Source organism: Fukomys damarensis, unplaced genomic scaffold, assembly GCF_012274545.1.
Source record: "Fukomys damarensis isolate Sample0158 unplaced genomic scaffold, DMR_v1.0_HiC HiC_scaffold_33, whole genome shotgun sequence".
NCBI classification, from domain to species: domain Eukaryota; kingdom Metazoa; phylum Chordata; class Mammalia; order Rodentia; family Bathyergidae; genus Fukomys; species Fukomys damarensis.
Window position 1 is genome coordinate 41,435,160 of NW_022900945.1, and position 16,580 is coordinate 41,451,739.

General features: G+C 48.4%; 1 protein-coding gene across 3 annotated transcripts in view; it reads left to right on the forward strand.

The window, feature by feature from the left end:
* Nucleotides 1–16,580, forward strand: part of Slc6a17 (solute carrier family 6 member 17) — a 42,411-nt gene that overhangs the window by 8,093 nt on the left and 17,738 nt on the right. The window contains exons 1-5 of one of the 3 annotated variants that reach the window (XM_019204805.2): nucleotides 2,026–2,315; nucleotides 8,282–8,654; nucleotides 13,037–13,194; nucleotides 14,189–14,315; nucleotides 15,048–15,229. In XM_019204805.2, the coding sequence (XP_019060350.1) occupies nucleotides 8,369–8,654; nucleotides 13,037–13,194; nucleotides 14,189–14,315; nucleotides 15,048–15,229 (753 nt within the window). In that variant the 5' untranslated portion in view covers nucleotides 2,026–2,315; nucleotides 8,282–8,368. Of the gene's footprint in view, nucleotides 1–2,025; nucleotides 2,316–8,281; nucleotides 8,655–13,036; nucleotides 13,195–14,188; nucleotides 14,316–15,047; nucleotides 15,230–16,580 lie in introns of those variants that run through there. The other 2 variants (XM_010606013.3, XM_019204806.1) reach the window with 2 other exon arrangements.

A 16,580-nucleotide genomic window follows, 5' to 3' on the forward strand; every position in this document is an offset into this window, starting at 1 on the left:
AGAGAACATACTCAGCAAATGCAACAGAGAGGTGAGGGGTGGCCGCGGGAGGTCCTGCTGGCTGGTTGGCCTGATTTGTTGTTGGGAATGGTCCCCCTAGTCCAGTGGCATGCTCTGTGCCAGATCATGACAAGTTTGTTTCTCTGAGATGAGGATGGACCCTGCCTACAAAGGGGAAGGTGGAGCATTCATACTGGTTCCTTTAAAAGAGGCAGCAGTAATAGTAATAATAATTGAATGATGCCCAAGCTTCTCAGGTGTATTTTAGTGTTTAAAATGTCACTTAGCCAGGCATAGTGGTGGACATCTACAATCCCAGCACTCAGGAGGCCGAGGCAGGAGGACTGCTGTGAGTTTGAGGCCAGCCTGGGTTACACAGTGAGTTCAAGCCAGCCTGAACTGCATAGCAAGAGCCTGTCTCCAAAAACCAGAGCAACAACAACAAGAACAAAAATCACTTGAAGCATCCCTGGGGCATGACATGTTCTTGGGATCAAAAAATTGTATCAGGTACTGGAAAAAAAGTTGGAAGCTATAAAAGTACCCCAGATTGTAAAAAAAAAAAAAAAAAAAGAAATGGGAATTTAAACTGCATTGCTTATCCATCTGCTCATTCAATTCATTCATTCATATCCTATTTGTTGAGCACATATGATAGAAAGACAGCAGAGCCCGGCCTTGTCAAATGAAATATGAAGTGGGAGAACGAAACACAAACCTGACAAATCTGGGGAGTCAGAAGTTTGCCACTGTATTTATTTGACTTCTCAATGAGCTGTTCTTTCTCCTTCAATCCATGTGGTAACCAGATGGGGTTGGTAGATAAGCAGTGTTCCATATTTTACAGATCAATAAGGAACAGAAAGCTGGGCTCCACATCCTAGGGCCCTCCCCACATCTGCTGAGAGCTACACTTGATTAGACTCCCCCAGCTGGGGCAGACAGACATCTACTAGGTTTCATTATCTCTCTAGTCCACTCTATTCTCTTTTCACCCCTGCCTTTTTGTTTCAGAGGTAAACGTAGCAGCTAGAATTTCAACATGAGAAGCAGGTTATTCTCAGAGGGTTGGAAGGTGGGGACCTAGGACCTAGGACATCTATTAGTACCATGTTCTTCTGTCTAAAGAAACCTGTAGGATATCCTGTGTGTGTCAGGTACTGACTGGGCAGGGAGTAGTAGATGGTGGACATGAAGCTAAATACACCTTGGTTTCTGCCTTCAAGGAGCTTCCTGTTTGGAAAAGGAACCAGGCATGTAAACAACTAGTTATGCCAGACAGCCAGATGGTGAAAGCATAAAATAGCCTTATTAGGACTATGCTGAGAAGGCAGAGAAGAGTCATTAATGCTTTTGAAGGAATCACAGAAGGCATCACAGAGGCCAGGCCATGGACCTAGAAGGCTTTAGGAGGCAGAGGATGGGGAGGGTTTGTGCAGAGGGAATGGTGAGTGGGCTGGGATGGAAGTGGAAGCTGAGGCCAGAGAGATGGAGGAGGCCCAATACCTTGGAAAGAGCCTTGGGCACTGGTAAGCAGCAGGAGCGGGGCGACATGGCGTTTCCGGTAGGCCCTTCTGAAGGCAGCAGGTAGGGTAGCCTAGACAAGTGAGTCGGGAGTCTGCTTCTGGCATGTAGCCGGGGAGAAGGACTGAACCAGAGCATGAAGGGTGAAAACAGGTCAGAGCTAAACACTTGGATGCAGTGAAGGAGGGAGAGATCAAAAATGGTGCTGAGGTTCTGCCTGTGTGTTTTGGAAAAGGCCAAGGAAGGCAGCCACCCAGCCGGGGCCAGGCCCCATTAAAAGATGGCTCTAGGCAACAGAGGTTCCAATAAAACAATTAAAAATAATTTGGAGGACAGTTTGTCTCTGATAACAGTCCGACCTGTTTAGGGCTCGGTGGAAGCCCAGAGGCTCGGAGGTAATTAGAACTGTTGAGGCCACAGCTGCCTGTCACGGGGAAATCGGGAAGCTGCCAGTGTTTTCGGAGGAAAGAAGACCTGACCATGCTTCCTTTTCACCACCAGGTCTTCTTGAAGCGGACCTTGGCCTTGCCGTCTAGGGGCCGGCATTCCTCTACTACTCTGCAAGGCTCTTCCAGTCTGCTTCAGTGTACAGACTGCTCTCTGAGGACGTGCTAGATCACAGCACCCTCTCCACAGCCACACACCTGAGGGTAGCACAGTTAGGCACCTGGGGTGTCACTGGCTGCCTGCTTTCCCAAGATGGCAGCTTTTCCACACCTCTCCTCTGGGAAGTTTGTCCCTTGAGTGACCTGGTACCACCTTTCTGGGCAAGAGACACCCCAGAAACAAAGGTAGGTGCTCAGGTGAGATGGCCTCAGCATTGCAGAAAAGCTCCTCTCCTGCCTTCAGCGGCTGGCGGGTAGGGGGCTCCAGGCATAGCCCCGGTTACAGTGTGAGCATAGACATTCCCCACCCTTCTAGCTAATTGCCAGATGCTGTGCTTAAAAAAATTGTTGTGGAGCCGTCAGCACTCTGCGAAGAGATATTTTTACCTGTCTGCCTGCTAGTCGCACTATTTTTTTTTCCTTTTAAGAAGATTCACAGTTCACTGCTCAGTCCTACTTCTCTCACAGGAGCTATTCTGAGCCGTAAGCAGCATGGGTTGCTAAGTGACAAGCTGGCATGGAGGGCTTGCTCTGCACTTTACCCATCTGCAGTGTGCCTTAAGTAATTGAGGCATTCCTTTCAGAGAGTACAAGCAGCTTCATAACGGATGCACCGCTCGTGAAACGACATTATAACCCACCCCCATACTACCGAGGGATAATTAGAGTACGCTGGGCTGGCTGTCTGCACATCCCCATGACACCCCCCAGAGAACTCCCAGCTGACGGAGTGGCAGGACTCACAGGCCCATGCGGGAGGGGCCCTTGCTGGACATGTGCTGGAACTGAAGGGGCCCAACCCATTTTACTCACTGGGAAAAGGAGGTGCAGTGGCTGAGGCCCGGATCATGGCTGGCTCAATGGGATGCAAAGGCAGGATAGAGAGGAATTGTTCCCGCTGGGTCCTTCCCTGATCCTAGCACTTGTTTAGGGGTGTGCTTTGGGGCTGTTGGCTGGGAACTTTGGGTTTCCATGCCCGGGTCTGAAAGCTGCCCTTGCACCAGCACGTGAACTCCAGGCTTTAAGGAACTGGTGATGAGGAGCAAGAAGAGGGAAGGTTGTCCCAAGTCTCCGCTGTCAACTCCCCTTTAAAGAAGACTTTCTGCTTAGGGCACTTAACACAGGAGCAGGGTGACTCTGTGCCACCCTGGGTCTCAGCGCCCCTGTGTGTAGCCTAGGGTGGTGGCAGCTGTGAGCTCAGCCAGCTTGCTTTGTGGTGAGTGTGAATCTAATAAGATCCCAAAGAAAAAGCAGCATTTGTGAGCATCTCTCGGGGTCAGCAGCCCTGGGTCCTTCATCTTGTGTTGTGAGGGGGCACTGTAGACACCCTCGTGTGACAGATGAGGACACAGCTGGTACACAGTGAAGCTGGGATTGGACCCAGGCCAAACAACTCCTGAACAGAGTCATCAGCCCATACTGTACCCGCAGAGTATATCAAAATGTTTCTGAATTATTTCAAGTGATGACAAATACGGTCGTAACCTCGGTTCACAAATGCTTCTGTCTGCAAGCAATTCGGTTCTCAAAAGCATTTGACAAAGTTTTGCTTCTATTCACAAACTCCACATTGGGTACCAAACACAAACTGTGGCCATCTTCCCCCAAATCAAAACAAATTAAATTTGTGAACCGAGGTACCACTGTACTATGCGTGAGTTTTTATTAGTAACAGTAACAATAATGATAACTCTAAACTTTTCAAGTGAGGACTGGTTTATTAATGCATTTTCCTTTTTTAAAAAATTAATTTTATTGCTACATTTTAGATATACATATTGATAACATTCACCATATGGAATTTGTACCTGTATATCTTGATTCTTCTTTTTTTTTTCCCAATTCCCTCCCTTCCTCCTTTCAGCCCCTCTTCTTTTCCTATTTACGAAAATTTTGTTTCCATTTTTCCTTCTATCCTCTTTTTACCTTTTCTTTTCCTTCCCTTCCACTCCTCCCCTCTCTAGTTTCCTTTCCCATTGGACCATTTTCTTCCTATTTCACCACGTCTTTTACACATTTTGGTCCTTATTAACATTTTCATTTTCTCACACAGAGAAACCATGTGATAATTGAACACGTGTGTCCGATTTATTTCACTTAAGAGTATGGTCAAGGTGCATCCATTTACCTAAAAATGTCTCAAGTTAATCCTCCTTTATGGCAGAGTAGTACTCCATTGCATAAAAGACCCACATCTTCTTTATTCATTCAGCGGTTGATGGGCATTTGGGCTGTTCCCCTGGTTTTTAAAAATTAATAATATTAATAATATGGATCTTTGGGACCCATGTGGAGCTGCATGAAGTTTACCTAGCTCCTTTGGCCACCTAGCATTGTAACTGACAGGACTTCGTGGAATGCTGACAAGCAGCCTCTGGAGGATGTCCGTTCTCACCAACGAAAGTGGGCACTTCTAAGTGTAGCAAATGCTCCTCTCTACTGCCAACCTCACTGCCACTTTGTGCTCACTTTGGGCCTTAGTGAGGAGAGTAGATTCATGTAACCAAATATAAATATGAAGACTTCCGTATTTTAAATATAGAAAGATAAATGATGCCTCCTGGGTGCAGCAGTAGCTCTCTGTCCATCTTGCGTGCCCTGCTGTGTTCTGGGTACCTCTTTGTGGCGACTCACTGACTCCTCCCGACAGCCTTCCCTGGTGAGGGGAACTGTCACTAGAACTGTTTCACTCAGGAGGGGACTGATGCTCCTGTCATTAAGGTGCTCTGTCCAAGAGCACACAGCTGGTGTATGGCCGAGTCTTTCCTCTCCACCGCCCTCTGGCCTTCTCCCCTCTCTCACTCCATTGTGGTCACCTTGCCATTCCTGGTTCCTTTCTGGAGCATGTGTCCACTCTTCCCCCGGCCAACACTCTCCCGTCATTCAGGCCTGCGCTCCAATGTCTCCATTCCCGATCCCCCCAGCACTCCACCCCAGCATGGAGGAGCAGCTCAGCAGCTCGCTCCGCCCTTCCTGTGTTTCTTCTCTTAGTAGCACATTGTATTCAACATGTACACTTTTAGCATCTGGCTACTCCACAAAAGAGGTGAACTGTACAAGGGGATGCTTGGCTTGTTTTGTTCACTGCCATATCCTTCTAGAACTGATCCTAGTATACAGAAGGACTCAGGAAATGTACATCAGATGGGTGAGTGAGCCAGTGAGTAAATGAATGAATCAAATGAGGGCTCTCAAACCCAGCCCTGTGTGACTTGGAAGCCAGATTTGAAGCTGTCGAATACCCCAACACCCAACTGCCTTCTTCTGTGTCCTGCATCTCTGCTGAGCTGGACTCAGTGGGAGGTACTTTCCAGATGAGACTCTGGTCATGGTGCCAAAGGACCTGAGAAGTTCCAAACAGTTCCCTTTTTGTCTCTGAGCCTCATTTTCCACATATATAAAATGAGACTGTTGAGTCTGGCAATTCCTAGGGTGCCTGAAGCTTTATTTTCTCAGGATCTGGCTCTGCTACTGCCCGAGCATAGTCACCGAGCACAGAACTTCCCAGTCATGATCGCAGCCAGTGCTTCAGCTTGCAGTATTGGGCCAGCACTTTGCATCATGTGGACCTGCTGGTATGGGGTCCCTGAACCCCACCCTGCAATGCAGGATGCATCCATGATATGGGGAGAAGGCAGAAGCTTGTACAGCGTTAAGCATGGCCCTGTGGTTGCCAGGGCACTGCTATCGGTGGTCTTCTCTGACTTCCCCAGAATGTGCTAGTTTTGCTCTTGAGTCCTCCTAATCTACAATACTGCTCTTTTCTTTCCCCAGCCCTTTCTCATGGGGTGACTAGAGGTGGCACTCACCAGGCTATTTTTGGAGAAACATGTGCTCCAGTTGGTCAGCATCAGGATAAATTCTGGGGCTGGAGCTGTAGCTCAATGGTAGAGTGCTTGCCTAGCATGCAGGAGGCACTGGGTTCAATCCCTAGCAAGCAACAGTCTCTCTCTCTCTCTCTCTCTCTCTCTCTCTCTCTCTCTCTCGTAACTTCTACAGAATGGCAGGAATTCCCCTTATTTCTTTCCAGTTGTGGCTTTATGATCAGTAAATTAGTTCTAATGCACTGCAGATTGTGCAGATCAAATCTTGTTTTAGGCAGAATAGTTGGAGAGCGCCTTTGAGCCAAGATACCTCAGCAATTGCAGTCTCTAAAGGGACCCAACATTTCTCCTTGGCTCCAGCCTTTTGTAAAAGCTGTCCTTGTGAGCTGAAAGGAGGATGGGATAGCCAGACAAGCATCTTTTGCATATGGCTTAGGTTTCCTCCATTCGAGTGCCCCAAGCCAGCAATCTGCTATGTGTATACGGGGAGGGAGCTTTCATCCTGATATCCCAGGCATAACTTGGGGTAGCCTGCACTTGTATAGCTAACAAGCAACATGGCAGTGGTGCAGGGAAGCTGAGGGTTCTATAGACAGCCAAGCACCACCTTGGGGTACCCTCCAGGCGGGTGGAAATCAGGTGAGATTCTGTGAAGTGGCTTCCCAAAATGTGGTTTCAAAACATCTTCTCATTAAGGGGGATTGGAGCCTTGCAGGGAGTTCTGAGGTCTTTTAGGCAGGTGGACCCTGTCCAAGTTCCTCCGAAGCCCAAGACCCAACTCTTCCTAGGGTGGGAGGAGAGAGGTGCAAAGACTCACTGCTGCCCTTGGATGAGGAGGGCAAGGAAGTTTCACCTGCTAATATGGTCCATGGCCTGGCCAGGGAAGGGAGTTGCACAGGACAGCACAGGCAGTTATACCCACTTGCTAGGTCTCATAGCTTCATCACATGAGTAATAGAACCTGGGTGACCAGGTCCCGTAGAAGGCCATGTCTTTGAGTCAGCAAGGAGGCCTGTCTGGGTCATGGGCAGCAGAAAGGGCAGTCGTGTGCCCTTCTGCTGCACAGTGACTGTGCCCGTGCTGTTTGGGTGCCACAGGCATATGAAGAGAACACACAGGGAATCCAGCTTCCAGAGACAGCTTGTTACCTTAATAAAGTAATTACAGAGCAGGGTAATTTACATCCCTAGAAAGATGCAGGGCAACTGCGGGCCAGGGTGTGTGCATGTGTTTAATTTTAAATCCTCCAACCTCCCCTTAATGAGGAGGAACTTTGAAATATAACAGCATATAAGGCTTCTTCAAATAATTCATTTTCTTGGTGCTTTATTTCTTTAAGGGAAAGCATGAAAGACAAATGAGGATTGGCAGGAGCAGGAAAGGGCTTTGCCTCCCCTGCCCATGTTGTACAGACATTATCTGCTGTAAAACTGTCACTGAAGAATGGAAAAGCAGCTCTTGGCTGCAGTGGCCCTCAGATAATGTCAGTGCTGAGCAATGACCTGGGATTTTTGGCATGGAGCAAGCATTTCTAGGCTCTGGTGCCAGAAGCCTTAGCTGAGCCTGCTCAGCAGCTCCTGCCAGGGAAACAAAGGGACTTCAATAGCTGGTTCCAGGGATCCCATAGTGAGGGCTCTAGAGCTTTTTTTCTTTGTGCAAATACTAATGACCTACTGGACCACGTATAAATCCTGTACGATTGCCAAAAGTGATTCAACAGGCCTAAATTAGGCCTGAGGTTATGAATTTTTATCAAGGTCCTCGTGATGTTACTGGCCCTTGGAGAACATTTTAAATAGAAAGACCCTTGAGAAGGATCCTGCCAGGTAGTTTTGGCTGGATGGAACACAAAATGGGAAAAGGGGGCCTTGGCCACAACCGTGGCTACTCTGGAAGGGGAAAGCTGTGGAGACACTCCAAAGGGTTTGGAATATTCTAGTTTCTGCAGTATGGAAGACAGCAGTGTCATGGTGGGTTTGTTGTATTATGGTTTTGTCCCTACTAGGCTTGTCTTTCTTTTTTTTCCCTCTGGTAGCAGGGATTGAACTCAGGACCTTACACTTGTCAGGCAGGTGCAGTGCCACTGAGCTACAACCAGCCCTGAGGTTTACCTTTCTAATGACTCTCAGGTGAGATCTCTGGGAAATCTGAGTGTGTAGGCTCAGAGCTCCTGCAGGCGCCTCGATGGGAAGGAAGAAGGGCTGAACATTTGAGGCCCCTGACAGCCTCAGAGTGTGCGGCAGGGAGTTGATTTGGGTTATGTTTACTCTGGGATCCCCAGGCCCCTGGGGCGCTCAGCTAATGCTCTCCTTACCACTTGGTTCACAGGTCCCTGGATGAGAAAAACCTGACAGCAGCTTAGTCCCACCATCTCTGTTTGCTGGGGAGCAGGGCTACACGGCCCCAGTGGCACCCATGCCGAAGAACAGCAAGGTGACCCAGCGTGAGCACAGCAACGAGCATGTCACTGAGTCAGTGGCTGATCTCCTGGCCCTCGAGGAGCCTGTGGACTATAAGCAAAGTATACTGAATGTAGCTGGTGAGTCAGGTGGCAAGCAGAAGGCAGCGGAGGAGGAGCTGGACGCAGAGGACCGGCCAGCCTGGAATAGCAAACTGCAGTACATCCTGGCCCAGATTGGCTTCTCTGTGGGCCTCGGCAACATCTGGAGGTTCCCCTACCTGTGCCAGAAAAATGGAGGGGGTAAGAGGTAGCCCTGTTTGCAACTGGGTGTCCTGAAAATAGGCCTGGCTTAGGGGTATAAAGGAGCATCCTTTTGCTGAGGCAGCTTATGTAAGTGGGAGCTTAAGATCCTAGAATAAGGCCTACAGAATAGCCACAATGGTGGCTAACACCTATGCAGAGGCTGTGGGCCAGGATGAGAATGCCTAGGTGTAGATCCCAGCCTGGCCAGTCAGCTTTGGGACCTAGTACAAGTTGCTTAACCTCTCTCTCTTTTTGTGCCTCCTCTAAAATGGGGACGATAATGGTTTCTTCTCATATGATAAATGGAAGGATTAAATGAGCTTTACAGAGAACCCAACTCATAGTAAAGAGCAGCTGTAGGCCATTATTATAAAATGCTTACTGGGTGTAAGAGTTGGCACTGTTCTAAGCACTTATTAGGCTCAGAGACCTGAAATGCTGATACATGAGCATCTTGGAACAATAGAAGCACCAAATTTGCACAGTTCAACCACTGAATCCCCACAACAACCTTAGGCAAAGAGGTAGCTGTCACCATCTTTACTTTAGAGACTGCAAAAGTGAGGCACAAATTGGTTAGGTAACTTGTTCAGGGTCAGGTGTGACCAATATTTAAGCAAGTGACAAAATCAAGGCTCAACTTGGCCAGCCTGGCTGGAGCCTGAGCATTTCAAACCACCCCCACTGCTCCCCGTGGAGGCCTCATGCTGTGCCTGGGTACAGGTTCCTCTAAAAGATCTCTCTGTATCAGGTGTTGAACCAGGGTGAGGAGAAGCCCTCAGGCATTGCCTTTCCAGTAACTAGACCTAGAATTTCCTAAAGGCAGCCTGCTTTGAAACATGGGATAACTTACTGAAGACAAATGAAACCTCCAATAGGCTCAAAACAATGACATTTCCAAGCCCAGATCTTGGCTCCTGAGAAAGCCAACCAGTGGAAGCTTCCACCTCCTAAGACCCCTTCTCTCAGACCATCGCACTCCAGCCTATTTGGTGGCCAAAGCTTTGTGGTCATTTTAACCCAAGTCTTCTCCTCCCTGCTCCAGAGATTCTCACCGTGCAACCTCTCCTAGATATGGAACTTGATTCAGGGACCTTCCCCTCTTCCTGGGCACATTCTTTGCATTGTTCAAAAGGCAAAGTCTGGCTGAGGCTTCTTCTTCTTCCAAGTTTTTACTGCCCATCTCAACTCTCGAGACCAAGTTATGCCAGATTCTTTCAACTTTCTCTCTTCACAGAGTATATTTGCCACATGGTTGCCTTCCTTGAAGGTCTTTTTAAATTTTTTCTGTAAACTGCCAATCAGAGTTTTTGGTTCTATATGGCATGATCGCTGTGTTCATGTGAGACCAGCCCAAACAAGATATAAACATTGTGGATGCTTTCCTTACATTCTGTGGGATGTTAAGAAGAATCTGAGGAGCCCAAAATGGTTTGGGGGACACATGGCATTTGGAGACTTAGCTAGGAACCTTTAACTTTGTTTTTGTTGTTTTTTTCTGGCTGAGATGATCAGTGTTCTCTGGACACTTGGTGGTGAATCAGAGTTTCTCTTACCACTACCACCACCATGTGCACATGTGCACACACACACACACACACAAACACACACGGAAGTTCTTGCCTACTCTGTTCACAGCCTCACCAGACAATCACCATGGTACCAGACAGCCAGAAGCAGCCACAGAAGAAAATCATGGTCAACTCTCAGCATGCTGCATTTACTGCTTCACATTCCTGCCTTCACCCTTCCACCCTCTGATTCCTGCATTGTTCTTTTGTCTGTGCTGTTAACTGTCCTGTATTTTATAGGTTTTATAGTAAGTCATTTTAAATTAGAAGGAGGCAAATTATTACAGGAAGGAGACAACTGTTTGGCCTGAGAGCTGACACCATGGTTTTGAGCCATGCATGATTAAATCATGCTTTGCTTAATTCTAGATGGAAACTGGAACTCTGCTTAGCTCTGTCAGTTACTGGAAGTTTCTTTAGTCTGCATCCGCTTTGCTTTTTTTTCTGTTTATTTAATTAGAAAGAGACAAATGTTCTTTAAGTGCATATTATAGGTAACTGATTTCCCCCTTAGAACAGCCCCATGTGACAGGAGTAGGGTTGAAGTGTATGAAATGGCCTTTCTGTAAGTCAAAAATGGTCAAATATCAGCAGCTTCATACAATTCTACTCTAATATTTTTGACCTCTTTTTTGCACAAATGATAAAATAACAGCACAGAGAAAGCAAGTAATTTGAAGCCATATAGTTACTTACATGTCAGAGGCAATCTTCAAGCCTGGGAGGGCTTCAGGATCTTGTTCTTAGTTCCTTCTTAACCCATATCTCAACAGATTGGGGCTAAGGGGTCTTAAAACCCCATAAAAAGACTCAGGTTTTTCCAGAAGCAAGGCACAGGGTGTAGATTGGGACATAGGCCACTAGAGATCCAGGAAACCAGAGAGTCCAAATTCCACTTGCTTATGGTCACATTCTGCTAAATTTCTGAATTCCCTGACCTGTTCAGACCTCAGGCTCCAGTTGCTACTGGAACATCAAAAGAGATCCAGTTGTGTCCCTAAATTATATTTTCTAAAGTGGAAGAGGTCTTGCATTTCCAAGTGATTTTAGCAGAAGTTACTATACAGAAGTATAGTAACCATCTGCTTAACCCCAGATTCTGAATACCTAGACTTCACACAGTCCCTTGAGCACTCTGGTCAGCTGGACCTTGGTGTGGGCAAGAGACCTGCAGTCAAATCCACATCCTTCAGGCTAGCTGAGGTGGACAGGGCCCGAGTGGTGGGAAGCCAGAGTCCAGTCTGCCACAGGATCACTCTTGGACAGCTTCTACTTGGAGGCTCTCCCCAGTTATTTGGTGGTTGAGGGGAGATAGAAGCATCCACAGAAGATGCCACCCTACTTTACCAACACCCTGAAACCCATCTCACCCTATCCAAGCACCCTGGGACAAGACACAAAACCAGTGAGGCTATTTCCGTTTACCTTTCTGCACCAGATCATGTTCAGCCAGGCCAAAGGTTGTGTTACAGGGAGACCCAGGGGTCTACATGTGTGGTCATTCTGTCCCTCCTTCCATTGAATGCCATGATGGGGCTGCTTGTTAATGACACACTGGATGTGTGTGAGACGAAATAGATACTGTTGTATAGGACTCTGGGTTACTTCTCCTGGAAGCTTTCCTGATAGTTCCATTGGACTCTGGCCACTCCCTGGGCATCCTGTGCTTGGTTGGCCCTGGGTAACGAGTCCGTGATGAGTGGGTACACATAAGTGCTGGTATTGCTTGTGTGAATCCAAGAGTCCTGCCTCCCAGCGTCTGTGCCTTCTGTTACTCCAGTACTGCCCACTGCCTGTGCCTGGCATAGAGAAACCCACACTAGGTATCTGTTGCCAAGTGCCAATTTTTATGCCTAGGAGATGCCCAACTCCCAGTTTCCATTGGCAGATTGGGCACGTGTATGTCATGTTATAGGGGCAGAACAGTGTGGCTGGGGGTGCTTCTGGAGACTCCTGACTTGTGAGGTTGGTGTGGAAGTGCTGGTGACCATCAGGACGCTGGTGAGCACGGCAGGCCTGACAGTGTTTGACACTGGCTCACAGTGCTGCTAACAGGACTAGGTTGCTGGCACAGCTCTCAGAGGGGTGCACTCATCCGTGTCTGGATGTGGCTTTAATTCTCTTGCTAAATGCCCTGTCACTTAGAATTGAGATTGTGTCTATAGTAAGGTTTAGGACAGTGAGATTAATTTATCATCTGGATCTTTAGCAAGATCCATTCTATCCTTTATGATCCTCTTGACTGCCCTTTGCTGAGTGGCTAATTCTCTTCTGTTCCTCCCAATTAGCTATGGATTAATGGCAGTGCTGGTCAGACCCCCACTCCTCAGAGAGTTCCCAAACCTGCTTCCCTGGAGCTGCCCAGTCTGCTGTGTCAGCATCTGGTCCAGGCCTGTGAGGGCATATTAGCAGGGTCGGTGCCGTCCGGATCACTGCCCTGTGAATGGGAAGAGTGTGGACAGGTGTCCACAGAGGGTCTTCTGAGATGACTATGTCTGTCTTCTTCGACATGTGGATCCCCAAGAGGCAGGGAGGTATTGTCTGTCTCTGAACCTAGTCTGGTGAGCGGGAGGCATTAATGTACACATAGTTCCTCCTTTAGCATTTTGGAGGGGTCAAAGAGAAGGAGGGTCTGGGTGGGCCTTAATGGGGTAGGTCGCAGGCCTGAGCTAGGCCATTCACAGAGGAGCCCCAGGCCTGGGGACAATGAGTAGGGGATGTGGCAGAGATGTCAGGACACGTTGCCATCCCTTACCACACTCTGTTGTGCTGCAGTCACCCTCTGACACCCCTGCCCTCTACCTACAGGTGCCTACCTGGTGCCCTACCTGGTGCTGCTGATCATCATTGGCATCCCCCTCTTCTTCCTGGAGCTGGCTGTGGGCCAGAGGATCCGCCGTGGCAGCATCGGTGTGTGGCACTACGTGTGCCCCCGCCTGGGAGGCATTGGCTTTTCCAGCTGCATTGTGAGTCCAGGGTTGGGGGCAGACACTAAGTGGAAAACAGAGGGACTCCTGGGGAAGAGGTCACCAGGTTTACAGGTTAGAGTCCTGGGCCAGAACAAGTATGTGAGGGAACCAGGATCATCTGGTATACAGCTGCTGTTCCAGGGCCACAGCTACTATATTTCCTAACTGAGAGGACCACACTGCCTGAAACAATATGCGCTATTTACAGTTGGTGCAAAGTTGGAGAAGTTGGGGTATGTGCACAGTGCAGCCCTGGGACATCTCAGGCAGGGTCCTTCCGGGATATGTGGACCCTCCCGGACACTCATCTCTACTTACCAGCCCATCAGCTCCTCACAAGAGTGGTCCAGAAACCTCATGTTGCCTGAGACAACCAGGCCTCTGGAAGGGACCCCTCCATACTCAGACTGGATACAGCAAATCCCTGCTGATAAAATGTTGCTTTCAAAGAAACCCATAGGGTCCTCCCTCAGTCCCTGTACTCTTATTTTAAATAAAATTCTCCCAAGCTTGGTTATTGTGTTTCCAAAAAATGAAAAGTTATCTTTTTCTAGAGGCAGGCTATGGAATTCTACCAAAGAGAGAGTAGCATCCTGAGAGAGAGGAGGACATAGGAAACCAGTAGTCTGCAAAAATCTCAAAAACCATAGCTGCCTGAGGCCATTTTTCATAAGGGCAAAACCTGCTCATGCCTCCATTGTCCTGGAAGCAGCTCTAGTCAGAATCCTGAGTCCTCAGTTAATGACAAGGAAGTGTTCCAGCTCTCTTAGGAGAATTTCAAACTAGAAAAAATTAACATTTTAAGGAGTTTGTTGCTTAAAAGAGAAAACCTGAGCAACCAAAGAATTCTTTTGTGGGTTGCCTAAGTTCCTTCACCACCAGATCTCTGTGTACTAAATTGTTGGCTTGGGCTGATGGGCCTTGGTTGGCATGTGGGTGGGGGTGGCATTGCCTGCAGCATCAGTGACCCTGCCCTGGGCCTTGTCTTTAGGTCTGTCTCTTTGTCGGGCTATATTATAATGTGATCATCGGGTGGAGCATCTTCTACTTCTTTAAGTCCTTCCAGTATCCACTGCCCTGGAGTGAATGTCCTGTCATCAGGAATGGGACCGTGGCAGGCAAGTGTGGGACCCTGGGTTACTCTTGTTGGGGACTCCAGCCAGCCCTGTTCTGGGAAGGAGTTTAACAGGCTCAGTGCACAGATTTGGAATTTCCCTGACTCATGTGTCACCTTGGCAAATAATTTAACACCACTGGCTCTCTTTTCGCCTTCTCCAGTGCAAAGGATCTCTTTCTGGCCTACCCCACAGGGTTTCACAGGACATTGGATAAAATAATGAGTATAGGTAAAATGCGGACTGTGGCTCTTGCTTAGTTGTTAAGAACTACTCTGTGTTATTCTAACACCATGCCATCTGGGAACAATCTTCATTTGTATGCCAATCCTTCAAAGTGCTGGGTTATGATAACCCACTTCACAAATGGGGAAACTGAGGCCCTGAAGCCACTTTCCCATGTTCACACAATCCATTTAACCAGTAATCTGGGATAAGCATCCAGGCTTCCATCTCTTAGCTCAGAAACTTCCCCTGAGGACTTTTAGGCCAATTCAGCCTGGCCTGTCCTACCTTCCACAGATAGACATGGGCAGGAGGTGATATGGGTGGGAAATAGCCGGGTCAGTGTGTCCTGAAGTCTCCCAGGTCCTGTAAGGAGCTCAGAATTGGCCGGGACATGCTAGATTATGGCTAATCCAGAATGAACACAACCCCTTCTGGAAGCACTCCTTCAGCCACCCTTCACCACTGCTGTCAACAACTGAGGCCCTGGGGACTGTGCTGTGGTTTCAGTGGTGGAGGCAGAATGTGAGAAGAGCTCAGCCACTACCTACTTCTGGTATCGAGAGGCCTTGGACATCTCCAACTCCATCTCTGAGAGTGGAGGCCTCAACTGGAAGATGACGCTGTGCCTCCTTGTGGCCTGGAGCATTGTGGGCATGGCTGTTGTCAAGGGCATCCAATCTTCTGGCAAGGTGAGTTGGGGGAGGGCAGCAGAAAGATGCAGAAAGCAGGGGGCAGGAATTTCTAGTCAACAGAGTAAGGCTTTTCAGGAGGACTGGGCCTCCGGATGGCTCAGGACGATGGCACTGGCCTCCAGGGGGGCAAGTGTTGCTGCAGTGTCGGTCACTGCAGCTCTGCACGTGGGGGCTTGCTGGAAAACCACTGCCCTGGCTCCATCTGCCTCTGTGCTCAGATAATTCAGGCCTGCTATGCAGACATTAAAGAGAAGAAAAAGTAGAAGTGTTGACCAGGGCCATTGTCTACCTTCGGGCCTTTCACATTTCTAAGCAAACACCTAAAGTAGGTTGCTCTGAGTGATTTGGGGTGAAAACCGTGAGCTTGTTATTGGAGGCTGATCCGTCCTTCAATCGCCTGACCAAGAATACGGCAGCTGCCCTTAGCTGCACAATTGTCCTGCCATCCAAGGCATCACAGCATCTCCCCTGTAACCAGTGGTGTGGGGAGCTGTTCCTTTCCTACACACCAATTGCTGGCTCTTCAGGAGAGCCATTGTGGGCTAATAGGGAGACTCAGACTTTTAATATGAAAAGCCAGTTTATGAATTTGTAGCTCTCTCAGGGTGGTCTCCATCAGGTTGCCAGGTCTACAACTAAAGGGCTGTGAGCATAGGTGGTTGCTCTGGGTGAAGGGGGCCTCAGAGTCCTGCAGAGAGCTCACCAGTAGTCCAATCTCTGAGGTGGCGTTTACCAGCCAAGCCCCACACACCTTCCCCGCACAGCTCAGGTCTCTTCTAAAGAAAGGCTCTTTCTTACTTGTCATTTTTCAGTATTATGGACTTCTAGAAATAGAAGTAGCCCTATCCACTCATTTTGCAGATGAGGAAACTGAGCCAGAGAGGGAAGGTACCTTGCCTAATATCTCAAAGCTGGAAGTGAGGCTCCAAGGTCTTCACTGAACAAGACAGCATGATAAGCTCTGGAAAGGTGGTGTCATCCTAGCCACTGACCTCTCCGTCCAGAGGCCAAAACAGCAGGTGCCATTTCACAGCACTTGTCAGGGCTGCCCCATATATGAACACACTTGACCCTCGACCTTATGAATTAGGAATTATTGCACCTATTATAGAAATAGGGAAATAGAGACACACTGAGGTTAAATAGATAATGAGAAGCCATGTAGCTGGTAAGTAGAAGAGGCAGGGTCAAATCTTAGTCTGTTAGCTCTGAACACACACCCTCTTAAGTCTCTGTGCCATTTACCACATGGCCCTGAGACTTGTTTCAGAGCAGCAGATGTTTGTAGGCCAGGCTGACAAGACCGAGGCCTCTTTCTGATGATCTTTGCTTGGGGATTTGTCTGTGT